The 17569-nt window shown below is 40.5% G+C and overlaps 2 protein-coding genes across 4 annotated transcripts in view; one reads left to right on the forward strand and one right to left on the reverse strand.

Moving 5' to 3' along the window:
• The window catches only part of LOC145343044 (Golgi membrane protein 1-like), a 37238-nt gene extending 28244 nt beyond the window's left edge, over positions 1-8994 (forward strand). For all 3 annotated transcript variants that reach the window (XM_080188818.1, XM_080188820.1, XM_080188819.1), the window contains 2 exons: positions 4617-4751; positions 7014-8994. In XM_080188818.1, the coding sequence (XP_080044944.1) occupies positions 4617-4751; positions 7014-7090 (212 nt within the window). In that variant the 3' untranslated portion in view covers positions 7091-8994. The remainder of the gene's footprint in view (positions 1-4616; positions 4752-7013) is intronic.
• A 2286-nt stretch (positions 8995-11280) lies between these two features.
• naa35 (N-alpha-acetyltransferase 35, NatC auxiliary subunit) overlaps positions 11281-17569 on the reverse strand; it is an 88585-nt gene continuing 82296 nt past the window's right edge. Inside the window, exons 21-23 of the mRNA XM_080188825.1 lie at positions 16574-16696; positions 16180-16260; positions 11281-11528 (exon numbers count right to left, since the gene is read on the reverse strand). Coding sequence (XP_080044951.1) covers positions 11469-11528; positions 16180-16260; positions 16574-16696 — 264 coding nt within the window. The 3' untranslated portion in view covers positions 11281-11468. The remainder of the gene's footprint in view (positions 11529-16179; positions 16261-16573; positions 16697-17569) is intronic.

Here is a 17569-nt window from a genome sequence, read left to right on the forward strand (position 1 = left end):
CCTGTCACACTCCTCGCATTGAAACAGACGCAGTCCAACCCTCCAGGCCCACTCGGAACCTCCTTTCCCCTGATAATTTTCCTTTCACCCAAACCTACCCTATCACCCAACTCACTCCCAACCCCAGTGTCTAATGAGCTATCAGTCTCATCCCCACCCCCCCCTCCCTATTAGTTTAAACCCTGCCTAAACCCTGCTAAGACATTTGTCCCCCTCCCATTCAAATTTTCCCCATCACTCCTGTACAGGTGCCCTTCTCTCACAAATACTTCCCAGTGATCTACAAAAGTAAAGCCCTCTACCTTGCACCAATCCCTAAGCCATGCATTCAGCTGCACGATCTCATTATTCCTAGCCCTGCTGGTACTAGGCAGCAGCCCAGAGAAAGCCACCCTGGAGGTCCTGCTCTTCAGTTTGGACCCCAACTCCCTAAATTGCCTGCGTACATCCGCCCTACTCTGCCTTCCTACGTCCCTCTCTCCTACGTGTATTATTCCTTCTGCCTGGGTCCCCTCCCCTTTCAAAATTCCCTCTATCCTCTCCGATATGTCCAGTACCCCTGCTGCAGGGAGGCAGACTACCATCCTGGAGTCACGCTTTTGCCCACAGAACCTCCTGTCAATTCCTTTGACCCTCCCATCCCCTACCACTATCAGATTGCCAGCCCCCTTCCTTCCCTCTGAGTCATTCTGGCCCTCCTATCTTTCCTTTTGTACCGCTGTCGATGCCTTTTGGGGGGGCCACTGGAGTGGTCTTTGGACCAGGACTATTCTTCTTCTTCTTCTTCCCCTTCTTCCTCTTAACAGTTACCCACCCATCCTGTTCCTCAGCCCCTGGGACCTCCACTTGTTCATGGTTCATAGCCATTAACTCCTCATTCTCCCTAACCAGAAATGCATCCTCTAAACGCACCTCTAGTTGCCTGACCCAGGCCCTCAAACGCTGCAGCTCTAAACACTTGACGCAGATAACGTTCCTCCCCATAGCCCCTGCCATGTCCCAACCTCATTTGGGTTTGTATGTGCCGAAATGCAACATGGGAAAGATAGAAACTGCAACTCACCTTGTCTAAGCCTGCTCTCGCCTAAGCCCAGCGAGCCAAAGCCCTTATAACTCTCACTCAGCTCCCACTCACTCCGCTGCCTGCTCCCGACACTGCCCGCTGTCTATCACTGTCTTCTTTTTATACCCCCCGCTCTCCCTTCCTGACTAGCCCCTGCGCTACGGAAGTAAAAAGTACTCTAAGGGACCCAGAAATAGCTGTGAATCTTGTCGATTTCTGAACCTGAACCTCACCCAGTGCTGTCCAGATAGACACTGGTTTGTGACCCCAGGGGAAAGAGACCCTTGTATTGCCCAACCCCGGTGCAGTACTGATTCAGGTTGGTGATACGGGAAGGTCCGTGGATCCAGTAGCATGATACTGGCCATGAAGACCAGCTCGGCATGGAGATGGAGGGCAGGAGCATGTGTGCCCTAGCAAGCTAATTTATAGCACATTAGGAGCAGCACAGCACATTGGCAGGTAGGCTTTATATGATGCATTCACCTCAAAGTCTGTGGTTAACTGAAGGCTGTCTTCTGACTGCCCAGTGCACAGTTTTGGTCTCCTTATTTAAGAAGGGATATGTTGCATTGGAGGTAGTTGGAGAATATTCTCTAAGTTAATTCTTGGGATAAAGGGAATTGTCTTGTGAAAGGTTGAGCAGGTTGATCCTATTTTTTATTTGGAGTTATTGAAACATGTGCGACTATGAGGGGACTTTACAGGGTACTTGCAGAGAGGATATTTTCACTTGTGGTGTGGGGATCTACAATTAGGGTGCACAGTTTTAGATTATGGAGACAGGAGATGTGGAATTTCTTCTCTTGAATGTTAATCTTTTGTACCCTGTACCCCAGAGGTCTGTGGAGTCCAGGTTGTTGAATATATTCAAGGCTGAATTAGGCAACAAGGGAGTTGAAACTCCTGGGGGATAGGGAAGTGGAGTTGAAGCCTTGATCAAATCAGCCATGATCTTATTGAATGGGAGCATGTTGGAGGGGCCAAATTATCTACTTTTTTTGTGTTGTTAAACCAGGTTTGTCTAAGGAATGGCCCACAGGCCGAACATGGCCTACAAAACCCCTCAATGTGACCCATGGGAAAGGTAGCTTTCAAAATGTTGGTAAGTGTAGTGGAAGATTCTGAAAACTCCTCCAATCACAAGCTGCATAGGATGCTGATAGGATCCTCAGCAAATGTAGGAGAGAAGCAGTCTGATTGGAGAAGCAGCACTATTGGTGGAGTGAGGTTTCTGGGGGATAGAGAGATTGGAGGAGAGGCAGACATGTCAGGGAGAGGCTTGCTCCGTGCTAGGCCAAATGAGCGAGGAAGGAAGAGACTTGCTACGAGGCTTGAAGAAGCTGGATGCGATGGTGCTGGTGAGGGAATCTGGGTATGGGAAAGTGAGAGTGACAGACAGACAGGGTGGAATTTTATAAGATTTTTTCTATGTGTCGGGTGGGCATGAAACTGGGAGAGTTCCAGATCTGTGTCTTGGGTGTTTTCAGACCTAATCTCTTTCACTTTGTCTTTAAAATTTTGTGCAAGACCATTTTTCTCTACATATGGCTGTGGGTGGGGCTTAATGCGCCCGACAGAGGGAGGTATTGTACATGAGCAGATCTCATGCTGCACGTGTGCATTAACAGTAATGGGTCTGACAGACAAAGAGAGCTGTTATGCCCTCATTACTGCAGACAGCCTCAAGTAGCACATTCGCTGCAATCAAGGGGCCCATGGGCCAAGATGCAGCCCCGGCCATCCTCCTGCTGCCCTCCCTCACCAGTCGTGGCCTGCCGCCAATCACATGCAGAGTGGCAGCAGGCCCCCCTTCTCCCCATTGGTCCTTCCCAGCCCGGCACTGCCCAGTGGGCATTGCCAAGGTGACACTGCCTAAGGAACACCCCCATCTTGCCCTGGACTACCTCGGGGGGGTCTCAGTGGCTTCCAGTTCTACCAGCCAGGCCAGCATGGCTGTTCCCTCTTTATGGTACATTGGGGAGACCATGCAGACGCTACAACAGATGAATGAACACCGTTCGACAATCACCAGGCAAGAGTGTTCTCTTCCTGTTAGGGAACACTTCAGTGGTCATGGGCATTCAGCCTCTGATCTTCAGGTAAGCATTCTCCAAGGCGGCCTTTACATCAGTGCAGAATTGCTGAGCAGAGACTGATAGCTAAGTTCCTCATACATGAGGATGGCCTCAACTGGGATCTTGGGTTCATGTCACACTGTCTAGAGCTCACACGACTTGCCTAGGCTTGCAAAATCTCAGTACCTGTTCTGGCTGGAGACAATACACATCTCTAACCTGTGCTTAACCTTCTCTCCAGTCACATTGTTTGTATCTTAAAGCCTTGATTACCTGTAAAGACTTGCATTCCAACCATTATTTTGCAAATTGAGTTTGTGTCTTTATATGTCCTGTTTGTGAATAGAACTCTCACTCACCTGATGAAGAAGCAGCACTTTGGAAGCTGGTGGCTTTTGCTACCAAATAAACCTATTGGACTTTAACCTGGTGTTGTGAGACTTCTTACTGTGTTTACCCCAGTCCAACGCTGGCGTCTCCACATCTTGGCCCTCTTCATGAGAGCAGGTGTTTCTCACGCCAGAGAGAACCTCTGCCAGCGTGGCCGTAAAGGCAATCCAGCCAGGACAATTGAGCACCGGACTTGCCAAACAGTGAAAACCCTATTTTAATAAATTAATCAGTCTGTCACTCGTTTCTGGCGATGGGTTGACTGTGCTGGAAATCCAAGTGTCATAAAATCATGCCAGTCGCAAAAACTGGTGCCAATTGTGCTAGCTGCGTTAGTTCTGATTTTACAGCATTTTCCTGCTGCAAAACGGGTGTAAAATTCCACTCCCAGCTGAGAGGTTCCATTCACCCTCATCTCCGCTCGCTACCGCGTAATCACATCTACTCACATGATGGCTGAGGGTGAGTGACTATCAAGAGATTGGGAATGAGCTAGAGAAAGAGACTCTGTCCCTTGTACATTCTAATTGTGATTTTATTTTTTGAATTATTAATTTATTGACTTCTTTTTGCTTAGCAAGTTGTTTTCTTGATACCTCAGCTTAGTTTTGAAATTCAGGTTTAATGTTGTGCCAAATCTTATCTTTCTGAAATTTGCTCATCAGCCACTTGAGTGAGAAGAAAATGGAACTGTGGCCCTGCCCAAGTGAAAAAGGTTGAACAAACCTGTTTTAAACCAACCATGACTATAGGGACATCTACTCTGGATGTTAACCTGCTTTTTTTTCTATGTATTGAATATAGATCCTTCTACTGGAAGGTTATTTTAGTTATACGCATGGAAATTCAATTGTAGTCTTTGAAATAATGTATTCATAACCTTCTCTGACTAAAGTTACCCTTGGTTGTATGTTATTTACATAAATGGGGCCTTTGTCCTGCACACATCAACCATTACAGCTCTGCAGAAAAGTAGGATTGAATTTGAAGTTCATGGATTATGTCAGGTATACTTTTCCATTTTAATGTCTGTCGCTCTGATAACAGCTTTTGTACTTTCATCTTCTCCTTCTTGAAAACTGCAGATAATGAGAACCAAAATCAGAAAGAACTACTGGATGCGTTGAAAGGAAAAAGACCAGCGGATTACAACGGTGATGAGGGAAATGTTGCAGAGTCCGAGAATGACAAAGAAGCGGAACTTGCAAATAGCATAAAAGGTGTAGTTAAACATATAAAAAATGAGAGAAAGTGAAATAATTGCTCTTTCCTTCACATGGAATGGTTACATCCAGCAGGACCTCTTTTAAAGTAGCAGCAGTGTTCCTGAAGGTGCAACTTTAAGTGAAATAACTTTAAGCAAATCAGATTTTCCCATTAAAACCAGTGTACAGCTTAAATTGGGTTCTGTGACCTTTATCACAAAAAATAATTAAAATATCATCTACCCTGTAAGTTAAAATATTTTACATTGCTCAACCCTATTGGTAAACAAAATAACTTCTTAAAAAATAAAAATATGAAGAAAATGTGCTAGCTCTTTCTAATTAGCTGCTGCTTGCTGAACACCCTGTTTATCACCTATTCCTGTTCCCTGACCCTCCCTCTTACAGCCTTTTCCGCTTCTGACTTTCTGCTCCCTGCTGGTCCTGCTTGCTGCATGTCCTACTCCTCAGCCTCCATCTCAGAGTCTCCCTCGCTTCTCTGCTTCTCTCTCCTGAATTCTTACTGTGACCAAGGAGTCTGGTGATGAACAGCACGTGATAGGAAGAATTTGATTTGCATGAGGCAAGCTAGAGAAGTGCCGAGGGAGGATCAGCAGTGACTGGGAGAATATGGGAGTAAGAGAGACCATGAATTAGCAACAAGCAGGAATGTTAGGAAGTGGAAGAGGCCGCTCCAAAATTATGCTGATTCTGTCATACGAGCCTTGTGTTAGAGTTGTTGTGACAGAACTGCCCCATTACAAGCCCCATTAATTGACTTTGAGGTGGAGCAACGTGAAACAGATTAGCCTAAAACTGACATGAGTGGAATTTTCCAGACCCCCATGGTGTGATTTCTGGTGGTGGAGGTGTTTTGTTATAGGCTGCCAACAGGATCTTCCATTCTGCCAATGTCTGGCATTTTGCATGGCTTGCCTGCCCCACTGCTGGCGAGCCCACCACAGGAGGTCACCATTGAAGGAAGATCCTGTCAACGGGAAGATCTGGAAACTTCCACCCCGAGTATATAAATACTGAGGTAGATGAGAGCCAAATGTTTTCTCCGAGGCAATGTTTTTATTTGTTAGTGCCACAAATAGGCTTGCATTAACACTGCAATGAAGTTACTGTGAAAATCCCCTGGTTGCCACACTCTGGCACCTGGTCAAGTACATTGAGGGAAAATTTAGCATGGCCACTGCACCTAACCAACATGTCTTTCGGACCGTGCGAGGAAACTGGAGCACCTGGAAGAAACCCGTGCAGACTCTGCACAGTCATTCAAGCTGGGAATCTAACTTGGGTCCCTGGTGCTGTGAGACAGCACTGCTAACTACTGTGCCGCCTTGTTTGTTTAGATAGATCTTGTATTGGAACTGCACCTCATTCTTCTGTCATTAGAGATGTTTTGTACTCTTCCTACACACGAGGAAAGTTCTTAATGTCAAGAGATAAATTCATTCTTCGGCTATTGCATGGCATTCTTTCAGTAGCTTACATTTTAAGCATTTTGCCTTCTCTTGTTTTTTCTGGATTTTCACTATCAGTAAATATATTCCTGGTTTCAGAATTGTTTTCACTGGCTTCATTTATCTCAGACCTCCAAGTCCTCGCCTTTCCATTCCTTTGGATAAATCAGTCAAATCAGGTTTTAATGTTAGTATTGCCAGATGATGCTCATGGTTAATGCAAATTTTGAAGCTTTTCTTTTCCTGCATGCATCTCCATGATTAATGCCAATATAATAAATGCAAATATTCTGTCCAACTGCTACAACTTTTTGAAATACTCAGTGTCTTCCAAACCATGAAGGGCTAATTATGAATCTCCAGAAAAGAGAGAATTAAATGCTTGATTCTTCCTGCACTGGTGAAGCCTTGAAGGATGGATTATGTCTCAAGTTAGATGTTCTCTGGACGTCAATTTGCCTTATCACTTCAGTGCCATTCTGTTCTTGTTTCCTTTAGGACTGAAATGTGCACTTCCAGAACAAGAAGCATGTATAACTTGGCTGGCCATGCAAAAACATATAGCTTTGAATAACTGTTAAAGGGTTATAAATCCTTAAGTGGCAATGACTTGATGGTTTTCATATTTAAAGATGATGATCCTCTTAATTTTTCTGTAGAGATTGAGTCATTTTTAAGGCAGGATAAATCTTAACTCTGTGTATGTTTGTGTTAAAATTATAATTTTGTTTTAGCTGTTAACATATTTGTTTATACTTTCAGGTTATGGCTAATATTAATCCTTTTTTATCTTTTTAAAAATGTTTAGAAGGACAGAATGAAGAAACTATGAACGTAATTCTTAAGCAGAATGAAGGTGATAAAAACATGAAAACAAAACTGTGAAGGAGAAAGACTGCATGAAAATGGTTAACTTAGTTGACCTCTTTGTGCATACTACATATTGGTTGAAATGCCTACAATGAAATTTCTTTGCAATTATGGGCTTCAAATCAAAATGGGATTTCTTTTGTCAAATCAAAATGGGTTGAACTAGCAATAATAAATGGGTGTGGGCATTCTGTAAATAGTTTAGGAGGTGAGAGTGTAGGAGATTTTATGGTTAGTTCAAAATGTAGTAATAAACTACTAAGCAGTCATTTGAGAGTAACTCAGACTTGTGGCTTCAATTGGCCGAATGCATGAGCAGCAGACCAATGCTGAAATTCAATCTCTAAACAACTGCATTGGCCATTTCTAAGTAGTGATTATAACAAGGTCATAATGGTTTCTTAATCTAGATAATTGATTTTATTTTCTAATGTCACTTTTACAAGGAGCAATCTTATTTAATGTAGAGTTTAATTTAAGAATTTATATTTCAGCTTTATAATGTTAATTACAACTGTTAAAGAGAATTGCTTTTATCTGTGGGCAAGATAGATATTAATGGATGCATTCAATTTAACATAAAGGATGTGAAAGACCAGGATGGTGTGCCCTGCCTTTGTAAATTTAGTGTGGTGACTTAAGACAGTTGTTAGAAATACACAATGTGCCTCTTAATGTTGGTGGATATTTAGAGAAAAGTCATTACTAGATTTTTTTTGTGTTGGATAGCTTTTTATAGTGCTAAAATATGTGAAGGTTCTACTTATCTACGTTGTTGACCTGGGTGGAGCTTACAATAAATGCATTGGATTTCTTTCTGAAAAGAATAATAGGTAAAAGCAATTCCCAGTGTTTGCATTTGAACAAGTAGGATTAAAAATATTTAGGAAATTGTTTTCACTAACTAGACATCTTAATTTAATTTGTTTTACTGCATTGTTAGAATACGAGAACATTTGAGGTTGGGATGTGTATTATTTTTGCTTTCCACTGCAAAGTGAATTTTGTACTATCTGAAATAAAAATCCAGTTTAAATAAGAGTTAATAATTGGGCCAAATCTGATTGACTAACATTAACCAGTGAGGGAAAGCCAGCCAGATGATTTTTTTTTCTTTTTGAAAGCAGTATGTTTCAGTAGTTCTGTTATTAGACTTTTTTCTTTTAGTCCGATAACTTTTCCTGATTGAAAACATTTTGTTTTAGCCTTCTGCATTTTTTTTCAAAGCACATTTTATATTTGTAATATAAAATTTATTGCTGTTGTGAAAGGGGATTGTTATCTCACATTTACAATTGGTGCCTTTATGATGGGGAGTGACTGGTTTTTTTAAAAGTTCCTCTACAAAGTTATAATGTGTCATTAAAATGACAGTGACTTTGTTGAGCCAATGAACATTTATTCTGTAAAAGTGCTGCTTTGCTGATGGAAGCTATTTACCAATTTAATTTGGTTGTCTTTTTTCCCCTCATTTTTAGTGAAGATGATTTTAAAAAAGCTTCCTTATTGTGTTTTGGTCACATTTCCTGTTTCTAACTGAAAGGTAATTAGGTATAGGCTGTTGAATTATTCACAGATTTGAATAACATTACATGACAAAAACTGGGAGACTGCATTTTCAGGTCTAACTTGCCTTTAACTCCCATCAAGCATTGATTGCTTAACACCCAAGTGATACAGTACTTCATTCTGCAGTCTGTTTGGAATTTGCCAAGTAATGGTAAATTGTTCCAGTGTTGGTCATTTTTTTTTCAAACCCATTCAGAGTTGGAATATCAGAATGTTATTGCCCAGGCATTGATCTTGTATTTAGTTAAGTTGCAGATACCTATATTTGAAATTTTTGGAGGACTTGAGATTGTATTTGAATTTAGTTGGATTTTGATGTTAATAAACAGTTTCCAGATTTAATCCTATAATGTATTTTGACTACACTTTATTTATTCCACAAGTATAAAAAAAAGTTAAAACTTGCTCATGTCTGAGTAGGAAATATTGGTTGTGATGATCAATTTTTAAATTAGTATAGTGAAAAACTTGTTTCTTGATTATGCTTCACACTGAATAAGGTGATAAACAGGGATATTTGGAGGGTTCTCTATCTCAGAGAAACTTGTAATCCTTCTACATTAGATGATCTTTTAGGTTAAATACCAATTATTTTATCTATGTAGGTGAAAAAAAACCCATCACCTGAAATGTTTATATTTTTTCTCTCCATGGATGTTTCCTTACCTGCCAAGTGTTGTTTTAACATTTCTAGTGATAAAATCAGGAAATGTCATGATCGATGGGATATTCTGAGCTTTTGTGTAATTAGCTTTGGGCTTCAATTGTTTTGCTGCAACAACTTCTCTCAGGTCATCAAATGAGCAGAATAGGCAAATTTGAACTTGGTAAAAATTTGTCTCATTGTCCACATGGTCTGCATCCAGCTAATAATTACTTATGTCATGATGTGCAATTTTGACACTATCAAAATGCTAAGCATGTATCCAAAAATTAGTAATTCAAGTCGCCACAAGTATATATAAAGAAAATTTAATACCAGTCTAGTAAGGGTTATGGGGAGAGGGCGGAAAAGTGGAACTGAGCAGCGACAGATCGGCCATGATCTTATTGAATGGCGGGGCAGGCTCGAAGGGCTGGATGGCCTACTCCTGCTCCTATTTCTTATGTTCTTATGTCTGCTGATGTTTGTCAATAAGGATTTTAGGGTCATACAAAGTTTACAGCACAGAAAGAGGCCACTTGGTCCATTATATCTCTGCTGGCCAAAAAACAAGCCACACAACCAAACCCATTTTCCAGCATTTGGTTCGTAGTCCTGCAGGTTATGGCACTTGAGATACACATTCAGATACCAATTTTAATAAGTTGAGGATTTGGGCTTCTACTCTCATGCAGTGAGTTTCAGCATCCCATAATCCTATGGGTGAAAAAGAAATCCTTATCTCCCCTTTCTATTGATCACTTTAAATCTATGCTTCCTAGTCATTGACCACTTCTAATGTAAATAGGCTCTTCCTATCCATTTTATCCAGGCCTCTCACAATTTTGTACACATCAATCTCCCCTCAGCCTCCTCAGTTCCAAAGAGAACAAGCCCAGCCTATCCAGTCTTTCTCATAACTGCAATTTTCCAGTCCTAGCAATATCCTTAAATTGCTGTTTGTATTCCTCCTAGACAGTTGAGATGTTTAGAAATATGAAATGCACTGCCAGAGGAGGTGGTGGAAGCAGATTCTATAACAATGTTTGAGGCATCTGAATAGACATACAAATAGGCAGGGAATAGAGGGATAAAGACCATATAAAGGCAAGAAAATATTACAGGCATCATTGGTACAGACTTGGTGGGCTGAAGGGCCTGTTCCTGTGCTGTACTGTTCTTTGTTGGAAGTATTATATCACTTGATTTGCCTTTATCTCTTTTCCTGTTCATCCTGATTTGCTTGCCATTCCAGTTTGCTACATACACAGGGTGCAGTTTGGTAATCTTGATTTCATTCATTTTAAATGAGATAGCTAGATAGCCTAAATCATCGATTCTCTACAGTACAAATGGAGGCCATTTGGCCCATCAAGCCTGCACTAATAATAATCCCCCTGACACCAAGAATCAATTTAGCATGGCCAATCAAACTAATTTGTACATCTTTGGAAACAGGATAACTACTCTTATGAGCATTGTCACAGTGTTGCATTGAAAAATATCTTAATTACAAGTAGCAAAATTTGCAAGAGAAGCAAGTCCAGACAACAGTTGATTTTTTTTTAATCTGGAATTTCTTTATAGCTTCCAATGGTAGTTGAAAGTGCTTCCAACATTTTAAGCTAACTTATAACCTGTGACCATCTGCACTCCACAAACCACTCATTTAAATTCACATGGTATTTAATCATCTGTGGTTTTATTCTCACTGACAATCTCTGTCCATCCAATTTATCAAAAAAGTCGACAGCATCAAATGCTTGTTTCTCATTTGCTGTATGAATCAACACAACACTTGGCAATACTTTGCTTGCCTCATGTTCTCACTGGTGTACAAGTTATTAAAGCTTGGAAATACAGTCCTCTGGGTTTAAGTGTTGTTTGTACCCAAAGCCGATGACAAAATCTTCCACGATATACTTACCAATATGTAAAATGGTTGCACTGAGTGAGAGACATGGCTTTCATCCAAAATAGTATTAAAAACAAATTTTAAAAAGTTATATTTTTTATTCAGGTCACAGTTCAGCAGCATATACAAAGCATTGCTGTTGACGTACCTACAACTCTGAATTTTACATCGTCCCTTTCTCATATTCTGAAATGTAGCTACAACTAGAACAAAACGTTTGAAGTGTTGAATTTCATCTTTATCCATAGCCGTTATCTCCACTGGAGTTAGATTAACTTGACGACTGGAAAATACTTGTGAACAGAAAAATCGAATTCTGGAGGAACCTGAAATGTGAAAAACTTGTTTTAACAACAGATTTAAATTGTACATGTTTTGATGCATGCAGATCAACTTCACATTTATAACATTATATATCTCCAGAATATATATTAAAATGCTTTAAATCTAACACCAGTTCTGAGCCTGACAGATGTGCTGGTTAGGTGCAGTGGCAATGCTAAATTCTCTCTCAGTATACCTGAACAGGTGCTGGAGTATGGCAACAAGGGGATTTTCACAGTAACTTCATTGCAATGTTAATGAAAGCCTGCATGTGATGTAAATAAACTTAACTGTAAATGCTTAGAATTGCTGTGCATATCTGTATTTACTTAACTCTTGAGATTTTAACTTCTTCCTCATCTCCACCTCATGAAACTTGCAGCCAATAGGCACCTCATCTAGATTTGAAATGTCAGCTCTTTTTTTCTTCTTACAGATGCTGCCAGACCGGCTGAGATTTTCCAGCATTTTCTTCCACCCTATCCTTGATGCTCAACAGCCTGAACCTTTCACTGCTGCTACTCCTGTCACATTATTTCAATCTTTGTACATTATCCAACGGCCACCACCAACCCAAAATCTGCATCCAAAAATGCAAGGCTGTTAAGTACAGGCATCCTATTTAAATAATTTGGAATCTTAAAGTTTGATTATAAACATGCATTTTTGTAGATACAAAATAAAGCAGCAGAAAAGTTATGCCAAAGTAGGAATATTTACAATTAAATCAAAATATTTTCTTGGAAGAGGAGCCAACAGACAGATTTTTAAGCACTCATTGCTGCTGTGTGAGGTACAGAGTTATGGGTGAGTAGTTGAGATATTTACCTCCTCTATTACACATACACATTTTAAAAATGCCAATTACAAGTATAAATTTTAGAACAAATATTTGGCTCCAATAGCTCCTTCACATAATTACATTGGCGTATGAATAGTTTGATATCTCAGGCTTTAGCAGCAGATCCGAGAAGATTTAAGTATTTGTATATTTGATACAAAGATAAATACACATTTTTCTCAGCTTCTAGGTTTTGGATCTTTGCTAGGTTATGGAACTGTCCAGGCTTTCAGCAAGGTTGCCCCCTTTCCTGTGTGATCCTTCACAATGATTTCAATGTTGGAAAGTACTGTATCCACACACAATTCCAGCAGACATCAATATATAGCAGCGATGGGCAACCTAGACTAATGAGTGGTCTGCATGAATGCCACCTTTGCCCCACTCCCATCATCTCTGGGCTATCTGATTTAAATCAGGCTTGTTCACTAACCATGATCCATGAATAAAATTTGATATATTTAATACACTGAATATTTCATAGAATTTTAGAAAATTATTTATTAATAGAACTATCAACTTCAAATGGCAAAAACAAAACATTTACCCTTGGGAGGAAGGATGTCTCAAAATGCCCTCAGCTAAGAAAAAAAAAATACAGACTGGCTTAAGGAGGTAGGACACAGTGATTGGAAGGGAATCATCCCCCAGGGGATAGTTAGGGCTGCAAGAAATGCCTTCCCTGCCTATTCCTCTCTGCTCCACAGGACACCAGGCCTGCCACAGTTATGCAGTCTCCCCATGTTATTAGGGGCTGTCCCATTGCTGGTAAAATGCCAGCAGCCCTATAAATTGGTGTGCAAATGGGGTTATATTATTATACAAATCAGTTGTCTGCAAGTCTTTCCTGTCTCAAAGCGGACTGTCTGAAATATTGGTGGTGGGACGATGACAGAAATTCAATCTGACATGGCTTCCTAATTTATTGAACTGCCTCTGCTCCTACCAGCAAATTTTCATTGTATCCTCTCTCATGCAATTACATCCTTTCTGCTATGAGTTAACCAGAACAGTGCACAGTACACAACTGTGGCCTAACTGATGCTCTCCATAATTCCAGCATAACTGCCCTGCTATTCTATGCCCCAGCTAATAAATGAACTACTTCCATATGCCTTTTTAACCATCTGATCAACCTGTCCTACTCACACTTGAAAGTCATATTCACTTTGCTACTCCTCAGCCACCTGACCAGCCAGTGATACCTTCCAGCAGTTCACAGCAATTCTCTTCACCATCAACTGCGCAATGTTTGTGTTGTTTGCAAACTTCTTGATCACTCCCCCTAAATTTACATCCAAATCATTATTAATGTACATCACACAAAACAGGGAATATGGAACTGAGCACTGAAGATCCCACTGTCAGTCCTCCACATTTTCACTCTACCAGACTGAGATATGTATGAGGAAACCTAAGACATGGATGACACTGACGTGATCAGATAACCATGCTGATTACCCTAATGAGAATTAGCACAGGGTTTATGTCAACAAAAGCCAGCAGACTTTCAGGTGCAAACTGACATCTTCACACAGAATAGACTTGCATCAAAAGGCTAGTCTCACACCTATAACATTGCACAGTTATGGCTGTGTAGCAAATATTTCAAGAGTCACCTATGCAAATTAGATCCATTCCTCTGCATTATGGGGTACTGTTTAGCCATAAATGCAGTCATAAGTTAAGGTTGCAGCCCGGTATGTAAGATTATGGACCCCGATGATTATTTAACTATAATACACACTCAAACCTGGTAGTAATTATGTGGTAGCCATTGAAAAGTGAACTTGTTTGGAATGACTCCAAGACTTTTAAAACCTTTCATTTATTTTTATTCACTTGTGGGGTATGGGCCTATACTGGCTGGCCAGCATTTATTGTCCATGCCTAGTTGAGAGTCAACCACATTTTTGTGGCTCTGCAGTCACATGTAGGCCAGATCAGGTAAGGGTGGCTGATTTCCTTCCCTAAAGGACATCAGTGAACCGGATGGGTTTTTCTGATAATCAACAATGGTATTCAGTAGATTCTTAATTCCAGATATTTTCTACTGAATTCAAATTCCATGATTTATACCCAATTCCCAGAACATAGGCTGAGCTTCTGGGTTAATAGTCGAGCAATAGATAATACCACAAGGCCACTGCCTCCCCAACATCCAGGGATAACAGAATTCAGTGCAGCAGCATCAGAATAATTAAAAGTTGGCTATATTATGTGATCATCTCATGCAAGTCTTACATATACATTGTCCAACCACCATTTTGATAGAGCAAATGGCTTTGTTCATGTTGCTTCTATTGACTTAAAGGCAACTGATGCAGCTGAGATTGAGCAAAACACCGTACACACCTGTGGGACATGATGGGAGATATTTGAAGGAATGACCTCAGATCAGAGCAGCAAAATGTATTTACACATGAGCAAAGTATATACAGTGAGTGAACACCTATGTCACCATTGTGGTCTCAGTTCAACTTAATTTTCCTAATCCTACTGATATGACTAGATGTATTCCAACAGCAATAACAGAGAGGAAGGTAGCCTGCTGACTGCTCTGCTCTTGTCTGAGATGCCCTTGGCATGCATCCTCTGGAGGCTCGAAGCCTGAGGGAGACTGCCCTGCTCAAGGTCTTGTGCTCTGGGTCACGTGCATCCTTGTGGTCTGATCTGTTGGCAGTGGATGGGGTCAAAGCAGAGAGATTTGGAGCAGCGGATGCCCCCAGAATGTCCACCTGATATTCCTCCATCCTTTGGATATGCAGGGGCTCCTTTCTGACTAGAGGAGAAGGGAAACCTGGAAGGATATTGAGGTACCTAGTCCCTCTCGTACCTAGCCACTGACGGTTTCTGCTCATGGCTACAATGGTGATGTGCAAATCTGAGAACATATCTGGCAGAAACTGAGCATTCTGTTGGGCCAGGGTCTTCATGGCAGTCACACTTCCATTGGTGACCCCAGTGTCCTCCATGTCAAAGCCATGACATCAGACAGAATGTGGACAGAGTCCATCATCCTTTGTTCTAATTTGGTGACAGCTTCTGATAACCCTGCCTGCTGTTCCCCTGCCTGTGTTTGCAGCTCCAAAGCTGATTCCAGAGGCTTGTCATTGGAATCAGACTCAGCAGGGGCCTAGCCTCCAGCTGTTTTCTATCAGAGACCATGCCTGTCACTGCATCTGCCTTCTTCAAAGTTCAGCAATCTTTAAACCAGGCATTATATGGATAACGCAAGAAAATGGAGCAAATGGCAAAAACTAGAGCTCATTATGTAATGTAAACCTGCTTAGGAACGGAGGGTCACTTCCAGAATTTTCCGCCTTATCTGATTATTGTCTGATAGGGTGTAGCCAAACAAGTAACTTTGGTTTTGATAACCTTCCATCTTGTGAGATGATGGCTTGCACCTTGGTAATCAACTCTGTTAAACATTGTCTGGCATGGATCTGGAACCCCGCCCCATCAGAAAATCTAGACTTATATATTGGAAAGCTTTCCAACTTAAGGTGCATCAAGAGGAGACCAATACTATGCATATATGCAACTTCCAGCAGAATTTATTCAACGATAAGGAGCAGGGCTTAACTGATCTCTCCCTAGCTCAAGGGTACTCTGGTGAATTATTAATACTTCTACTTTTGTCCCTACTTATATTAGGCAACTCAGCATAGACCAGGGATCAAACCTAGACTTGCTTGGATGATAATGCTGTTTGAAAATGAGAAGTTTTCAGAAGTTTACAGAATAATGTTGCTTCCTGCAAATATAGGAGGTAAACATGCTGATATTTCTCAAGGTCTAATACTCACCTTAGACTCTTTCTTGTGGCCTCCTGCAAGCAGCTTCATCACCACAATATTAGGTTTTGCAACTTTCAAAATTCTATTAACCTGAAAAACAAATTTCACGTCATAGGGGAAAAAGTCACATGCAGGATAGAAAGAGGAATAACTAGCCCGCACGACCCAATAAAAGGGGCATGTCGTATACAGAGCATTAGTGCACATTAAAAAACAGATTCTACAAGACAGTAAATATTTGGCCTTTGCTTATAATGCCATCCTATGAAAATACTCAATGCTCACAGATAAAACTAGAGTAAGCTACTCAAACAGGAGCAAGGGGAATTACATTTGAGAATGTAAAAATACCCTATCAGACAAAACTTTGTACTGTAAATATATTCTAGGTAAAGTGCAATACCTCATTGTCTGGATTTGGGATGTTTTCCAGTATCATCTTAGCCTGTTGGAAGTGCTTGCTAGCAGCTATGTAAAGGTCAGAAGATTGAGGAGGGGGAGTGTACTTGTTGAGGTCGGACATTTCCTATTTGACAACAAAATTAAAAATACTTCAGCATGAATATTAATTTTTTTGTTAATAGACAACTTTAATAACAGAAAATATCAAATGTAGGGAGGAGATTCATCAAACAAACAAAAAACAGGTTCAAGTTTAGAAAACCCTCCATCCTTTATAAAGTAAACCAACGTCTTTTCTGATGCGGATAAATCTGCTGTGCATTTTTTGCATTTCTTTGTTTTTATGACTAATTTCCAACAATTGAACTTTTCATTTTACACAAAGTAGTCAACTTTGAAGCAGGATTTTTCAAAATGCTTTCTTCAAATTAAAATTGCTTGTAAGAACCATTTTACCTTTTAGTAATCAATTTGGCAATTCACACAGAGGCAAATTTCTCTTCAGCACATCCAACTGTTAAACATTATTTTATAAATAAAAGCAAAAAATCTGTGGCATTGCACACAATGAGTTTCAACATGTGCTTAAATGTGGTGGGGGCTATAATGAGAAATGAACCAAGTGTGATGGTTACACCAATTGTGCACTTGAAGCAAGACATTTAGAGCATTGCAAGTTGTTTTGTGATGTTGTTAACAGTGAATTAGATGGTAGTTCAACAACTTCAAATGTCAACTGTGTTTCCCTCCACGGATGCTGCCCGCCATTCTCTGAATTTCCAGCATTTTCTGTTTTTATTTTAAGTCAGAAGGTAGGGTGAGCAAGAAGTAAGTGTGGAAGATAGGTTAGAAAGAGAGCGATTCTGGGGTTGTGGAAGCTGGTGTTGTCAGACTTTTTACTTTGTTGTGGAAGATTACAGAGATAGGGAGGGACGAGGCCATGGAAGGATTTGAAAATAAAGTTGGGAATATTAAAATCAAGGCAGGAAGGAATCAA

The sequence above is a fragment of the Carcharhinus amblyrhynchos genome, chromosome 5, assembly GCF_965287045.1.
Source record: "Carcharhinus amblyrhynchos chromosome 5, sCarAmb.v2.hapA, whole genome shotgun sequence".
Lineage (NCBI taxonomy): Eukaryota > Metazoa > Chordata > Chondrichthyes > Carcharhiniformes > Carcharhinidae > Carcharhinus > Carcharhinus amblyrhynchos.